The sequence below is a fragment of the Dioscorea cayenensis genome, chromosome 2, assembly GCF_009730915.1.
Source record: "Dioscorea cayenensis subsp. rotundata cultivar TDr96_F1 chromosome 2, TDr96_F1_v2_PseudoChromosome.rev07_lg8_w22 25.fasta, whole genome shotgun sequence".
Classification (NCBI taxonomy): Eukaryota; Viridiplantae; Streptophyta; class Magnoliopsida; order Dioscoreales; family Dioscoreaceae; genus Dioscorea; species Dioscorea cayenensis.
In genome coordinates, this window is record NC_052472.1 from 6905106 (window position 1) to 6912475 (window position 7370).

At 37.0% G+C, this 7370-nt stretch overlaps 1 protein-coding gene across 1 annotated transcript; it reads right to left on the bottom strand.

Annotated features, from left to right (window-relative positions):
• Window positions 1-219: 219 nt before the first annotated feature.
• LOC120272208 (pheromone-processing carboxypeptidase KEX1-like) lies at window positions 220-1635 on the bottom strand. The gene is made up of 3 exons (XM_039278974.1): window positions 1431-1635; window positions 742-887; window positions 220-420 (listed from the first exon to the last, which is right to left on the bottom strand). The coding sequence occupies exons 1-3, from the start codon at window positions 1633-1635 to the stop codon at window positions 220-222; spliced, it is 552 nt and encodes a 183-aa protein (XP_039134908.1).
• Between the last annotated feature and the right edge of the window lie 5735 nt (window positions 1636-7370).

A 7370-nucleotide genomic window follows, 5' to 3' on the forward strand; every position in this document is an offset into this window, starting at 1 on the left:
CAGCTAGGCAATGAAGGCAATTTGTTGTAATGAAATGCCTAAATTTGCTTGATTACCCGTCAACTTTGTCACTTTTAGATTAATACTGGTATATCAGCATATATAGTTAGGAGAACATTATTTTAATATAGCTTGCATGATCATTAGATGGGCCTTTGAAGATTTTATTTTATTTTATTTTATTTATTTATTTTTTTTGAAACAAACTCTATTCATAGGTCACCATGCACACTTTCCATTTTTATTTAAATTCCATGCATAATCACTATCATTATCATTATCTCCAGGGTCATCATTGGTAGCATCATCATCAGCATCATCATTAACATCATCATCATCATCATGTTTAGCATCAGTATCATCATTGATAGCATCATCATCATCATGGTTAGCATTAGGACCATCATTGGTAGCAGCATACTATGTCCATCCCTTTTGGATTTTCTTTGTTTATATATATTGAATCATGCATGTATTCATGCATAGAGTCAAATCCCACTTTTCATGGCGATTTCGTGATAGCATGATGTGGGTCTCTTGCACAAATGGGATATGAGATTATGCAAATCATTGGCAGCCATTAATGAGGTTTATCTCACATAAATTATTAATACATGTCGATATATATGTATATGTATATATTCAGATCATGCATCAATAGAATCCCTATATTACCCCCATTTCCATTTAGACCAAATGAATTAATGTTCAACCATAACATCATTGATCCTCGAGATTAACCTCATAGTCATATGGCAATGCATCATCGGCAGGTTTGGCATCCTTAGATGATGCGATCCAAGACCTCTTTTGGTAGTCATGTTCTTCCTTTCTATGGAACGTATACTTATTGGCATGCTTTGTGCGCTTGGCAATCAAATTGAATTCTTCATATTCAATTATTTAAAAGCTCACATGATATCCAATAGCAGCCATATATATATATATATATATATTTCAAAATCAAACATGAGCATGTACTTTAGGTTTGTGTTCACCAACATGAATGCTTGTGTGCTTGTACATTAAGTTGGGTCTGTATTTGAACATTGTCATATGATGAAAGTACATGCATACACAAGATATGGCAGAATTAAAAGAGCATTGATTGTTTTGAGCACATGGGATAATACAAAGTGGGTCATCATGAATATATGTCTCAGGAGAAGAATAAATGAATGATGATGCATCACAAAGAAAGTACTTATAATATCACAACGAATGATGTGCATGAGCATGTATCATTTATTTATTTCCATGCATTTTTGTCTTAGCCAACTGGTTCTCTCCCCGTCGTCAAGTAAACGCCCTCATGGATAATATGTTTCCTTTGGTGCACTTGAATTCCTGGGTGAACTCGATGTAGGATGTCGCGGTGGTAAGTGAGCTTCTGAGCTACAAAAACGACGGTGTGGTGGCATGAACACAACGGATCATGACCTCATTAACATCAAGTAACCGCTCCAAGAGGTTTTCGATCTCCATCTCCATCGACTTCCAGTGAGATTTGCTCACTTGAGCCCTTGCATTGGCATAACCCATTCCAAGCTTGGCGTAGGAGGAGAGGCGGACGTCAAGGTCTCTCTCGAGGCGGTAAGCTTCGCGGCGGAGGTTGTCCCAGTCACCGAAATCCATGGCAGCGAGGGATCCGGGTTTCTTCGATCTTCGGGAGTTTGGTGTTGATGATAGAGTCCGAGACCGTGAACGTGAGATTGATACGGTTATTGATTGACCTATCTCCTTCTGGAAATCAGATGAGTTTGCCTCTTCGGTGGAGTTAGTTTTTTGTATTTTCACAGGTACCGGCAGTGTCATCTTCTTCGCACTAGCTGTAGCTATCATTGTTTGGATATTTCTGGTACCTTCGAGAACTGGTCAATTTTCTCTCTCTTTGACAACAGGTTGGCGAGGAGCATCGAGATAGCGTTGAGATAGTTCCAGGGAATACAGACATCACCTTCTCTATTTTGCAGCGCAACCGTAGCGGCAGCAACTTCTTCTTCTTCGCTTGCTGTTTCCTTTGCTCTTCTTCTTTGCTTCTTGCTTCCTCTGTTCTTCTTTCGCCTTCTTCTCGATTTTTTCTTCTTCTTTGCTGTTTCTTTTTTTTTCTGTAAGTATCTGCATCACCGAGAGGAAACCAAAATCCTTCCTCTCTCGTCTTCTCTCTAGGTGCGGCTTCCTTCTTCCTTCGTCTTCTCTCTAAGTGCGGCTCCCTTCTTCCTTCGTCTTTCTGCTCTTCTTTCTTTCCTTTCTTCTTCTTCTTCTAGGGAGAATTTTCCTTTTTCTTCTCTCCTCCGGCCGGTTCCTCCTCTGGCTCCATCTTCTGTTCCTCTTCTTCTTTTTCATCTTTTTTTCATCTTCGTCTCCCCCTGCTCTTCCTTCGTTCTTCTGTCTTTTTGTTATGTCTTCGTGGAGCAACATGGCGACGTGAAGCGGTTGTCCAGATCGTGGGGTGACAACGCCACCACACCCTCAAACCTCCACTACACGTATCCTTTTTATATATATATATAGAATTTTATTTTATTATATTATATATTATATTATATTTTATATTATTCTATATTATCTATTTAATATAATTATTATCATTTATATATACAGGTTTATTTAGTTACTTTTTTTAACTTATTTGATTTATATACGTATATTTTTATATTCTTTTATTTGATTTTTTATATATATATTATTATTATTATTATTTATTTCTATATATTATTGATTTTTTTTATCTTTATTTGATTTGATTTTGAATTACATATTATATATATTTTTTTTATTGGATTTTGTTTATTGGATTTTATTTATTTTATTTATTCTATATTCTCTAATTTGATTTGATTTTTTTTTATTTATATATATACATATTTTATCGTATTTTATTTTACTTTAATTATATATATATATATTGCTTAATTTATTTTATTTTAATTTATCTTATTATATATATATATGCATTATTATTATTTTATTTTATTTTATTTTATTATTATTATTATTTACGATTTGATTTATTTGATTGTTTTAAATTATTAGAGAGATTTTTTTTTTGTTAATTTAACTTTTATATTATATATCTATATATATTTTTGCCCGTAATTTGTATACATGACTGATCTTGGTATTGTGGTCGCGTCAAGATCGGTGCTATAGGCTGGCCTTGAAATTTGGAATGCCTCGAGATCTGTGCTCTGGGCAGATCTTGATATTTGAGTATTATGGATCGCCTTGAGATCGGTGCTCTTGGCTTATCTAGAGATTTGAATATTTAGATCGCCTCGAGATATGTGCTCTTGGCAGATCTTGATATTTGAGTATTTTGGATCGCCTCGAGATCGATGCTCTCGGCAGATCTTGATATTTGCATATTTTGGATCGCCTCGAGATCAGAGCTCTTAGCTAATCTTGATATATTTTGATATTTGTGTATTTTGGATCGCCTCGAGATCGGTGCTCTTGGCTGATCCTGAGATTTGAATATTTTAGACCATCTTGAGATCGGTGCTCTTGACTGATCTTGGGATTTTGACTATTTTTAGATTGCCTTGAGATCTGTGCTCTCAGCTAATCTTAATATTTGGATATTTTGTATATTTTGGATCGCTTCGAGATCGGTGCTCTAGCTGATCCGGAGATTTGAATATTTTTAGATCGTCTCGAGATCTATGCTCTCAGCAGATCTTGATATTTGAGTATTTTGGATTACCTCGAGATCGGTGGTCTTGGCTGATCTTGGAATTTGTAATGTTTAGATCACCTCAAGATATGTATTCTTTGGTGATCTTGAATATATTCAAATATTATGAAATTTATTTATCTTATCCACATGTTGTCCTAATTTGATTATGATTGGGTCACATGTGATTTTAAAATTTTAATTTGATTTGAATTAGGACATGCCAAAATTTTTATATAAACAGTGTCACCCATCTACAAAGGTTACCAATATAGACTCTCAACCCTAGTGTCACTCTAATGCTTTGCTTGAATTAGGTGAAGAAAGGTTTTGTAAAGTAAGGTAGAGTACAGTAAAAGAAGGTAAAGTAATGTAAAAGGAGGTTTTAAGTTATACCTTGTTGGGATTGAAGGTAAGGTAAATGGAGGTTATCAAACCTTGTAGTGTTTGGATTGAGGGTAATAGAAGGTAAGGTTTTATGTGAAAATTACTAAAATGCCCTTGACGCTATAAAATGTATTTTATGCTAATTTTATACCTACAATATTATTTTTATTAATTAAATATTCTTATTTGAAAATTACTATTTATTTTATTTTTCACAAACATCAAATCTAATTTGTTATATTGGAGCATGCATGTAATTACTTAATTTCAAGAGGGGTATTTTCATCATAGAAAAAGTTCAACCCTCCAAAACCCCCTAATTTGGAGGGTTGAAAAGGAGATTAAAATTTTAATATGGGGCATGCATATAATTAACTAATTTTAAAAAGGGTATTTTGGTCATGGAAAAAGTCCAACCCTCCAAAACCCCCCAATTTGGAGGGTTGGAAAAGGGGGTTAAATGGAGGTTTTTCAACGTTCCACTTAACCCCCAACTACCCTACCTTCCATACAACCTTGGATCCAAGCATGGGTTGGTCAATAACCTTCCCTTACAAAACTTTCATTTACCCCCTCCCAAGCAAGCCCTAAGTGAGAAATCATTCAACAAGCATTCAAGATTCTAACTCAATTAAAACATCAATAAAGGAAAGCATAATAAAAGGTTTAAAGAAACAATAGCATCCTATGGTTCACAAATCCAAGTACCCACTAGGGGGTTGATAAGTGCTTGTGTGATAAGAATACGAAGTGTTCTTTCTTTATGATGAGCATTACTTTTATCGGGTGTTTTAACACTAATATGTGTGTATTTATGTTACTTTCATGCATATAGGGTTGTGAAGGCGAATCTTAGAGAAAGAAGCCAATGTAGACCGTGAGTGCACCATTTGGAGGAAATCTTGAGAAGGTTCAAACGGGAAGACATAAGTCGGGTTCAAGATGCTAGAATGTGTACCAACCTCTTTGTATTCAAGCTAGCATAATGATTTGCAGGGGCACAGAGGCAGTCACATTCTAAGTATTCTGGCTTGTCCATGTGTAACAAGATCTCCACCAACGCGGCCGTTCATTGAAGAAGCAAAGCGATCTATGACATAAACGTGTGGTCGTTTATGTTATCTCGATGAAAGCATGGTTAGTGTTTCAAAACGGTACTGTAGCAGGGCACTTGTAGTAACAATGCAGAAAAATACTGTAGCAGGTACTGTTCACGGCCACCGGAAGAAGGAGTTATCCAGAAAAGCCACACGGGCGTGTAGAAATTCCACACGCCCATGCTTTAATTCCACAAAGGCCGTGTGAAATATTCACATGGACATGTGGATTCCCGATTCCAGCCCTATTTAAGGCCTATTTCAGCCCCAATATCAGAATTGTTTTCTCCATCTTTTACCCTATCTTTTCTTCCACCTTTCCCCATCTTTGGAGGCACCTGCAACTAGGGTTTGGAGAGGCTTTGGCAAGACTTTGGAGAGGTTTGACGGCCTTCGACACCGTATTTCCTTCCGAAGAGAGCTATTGGGGGAGCTTTCGTCATCACCGATCTGGTGAGGTGTGCCCTAGGTTTGACAAGGGGACCTTTGAAGAAGACGCAGAAGATCCACAAGACCTTCAACACGAACACAAGGTGGTTTTAATTCTTGGATTGCATCTCTTTGCTTTTGATTTTATTATCTATTGTATTTTGCTCCATGGAGAGCTAAACCCCTAGTGGGTACTTGCATATTTGTGAACCCTAGGATGTATTCATTTCATTGAACCTTTTTATTATGATTTCAATTAATTGATGTTTTAATTGAGTTCCAATCTTGTATGCTTGATTGAGTGAATACTCCCTTAGAGTGATACTAGGGTTGAGAGTTCTTGTTGGTAACCCTTGTGAGTGAGTGACACACCACGAGAATTAGACAAAGCTAGATTGGAGAGGATTGAGAGGGTGAGTCGAGAGGTAGCGGAGCGTCCCCTTTCCCCTCTGGTGTGATTTATTCTACCTCCATTTTCCTTGAGCTCTTTGCGGTCATAGTAGAGTGAATGGGCTAAGGGATGACCTTCCGCTTGGGCTTAGTTGCAAAGGCAACGGAGTGAAGCGTTGAAGTGATTTTAGCACCTAGGGCTTAATTGTGGCTACAGACCTTTCACCTGGACCAAAGGGTTAAGTCTACATCTAGGAAGATGATTTATCACTTGGAATCCCTAGAACTCATTATGATTTTATACGAGTGTGAGGTTGAGATGTTATTTAATTTCTCCTCCGGGACATATATAGAGTTAGGCATCATTGACCTTTGATTTGGAACCTTGTATTAAAGGATTTCCTTGACTCATTAATGCATTAGTTACAAAGCATAATAGAGGGTTTTGCACTTAAAACGATTGTCCTAGACGGAATAATATCCGGTTACCGCATTTATCGTCGATGGCCTCCATTATCTTTTACTTGCACCTCCTTTATCTTTTCTTATTTTCATTTGCATTGAGTTTGTTTTCACATCACTATCAACATATTTTCACTCTAGTTAAATAGCAATCTTGGTGGTTCCAAGCACTATTCCTTGTGGATTTGTTTACCCTCTCACCTGGGTATTATTACTTCGATACTTATGCACTTGCGGGACATACGGAAGGGGCATTGTCAAGTTTTGGGTGCCATAGCCGGGGAATAGGCGTTTAGAGATACTTTGCACATTGTTTTCTTAGGTATTCATTTATTCATTCTATTTCATATCATCTTTTCTATCATCATTCTGATTTCTTTTCTTTCTATTTGTGTAGCTCCAGGTTCATGACCCAAGGGAGCCCCTCAATATTGACTGAAGGAGATCCCGAGATTGAACGTACACTTAGAAGAAAAGGGAAAGAACCTGTGCAAAAACAGTCTAATCTAGTTGATTTGGAAGTTGAACGATCGGATAAAATGGCGGAACAAAATGAGCAACAGAAGACATTGTCTGATTATGGAATACCATCACTATTGGGGATACAATCGAGTATTGTGCGTCCCCCGATTACAGCTCAGAACTTCGAGTTGAAGCCGGCATTCATCCACATATTGCAGCAATACACAATGTTCAATGGTTTGGCCGATGAGGATTCAAACAATCATATAGAAAACTTTCTCGAGGTGTGTGATATGCTCAAGATAAACGGTGTGACAGATGATGCCATCAAGTTGACATCCTTCCCATTTTCCTTAAAGGGGAGAGCGAAGCAGTGGCTATACTCATTACCTAGAGCATCAATTACCATATGGGAGGAGACGGTAGAAGGTTTTCTTGCCCGTTATTTCCCTCACAGAAAATCTGCA

Coding starts and splice junctions, on each gene's coding strand:
- LOC120272208 (XM_039278974.1), bottom strand. CDS start 1,635: ATGGATTTCGGTGACTGGGACAACCTCCGCCGCGAAGCTTACCGCCTC. Junction 888..1,430: donor TGTTAATGAGGTCATGATCC/GTTGTGTTCATG, acceptor TTGAATATGAAG/AATTCAATTTGATTGCCAAG. Junction 421..741: donor CATTGCCATATGACTATGAG/GTTAATCTCGAG, acceptor GGATGGACATAG/TATGCTGCTACCAATGATGG.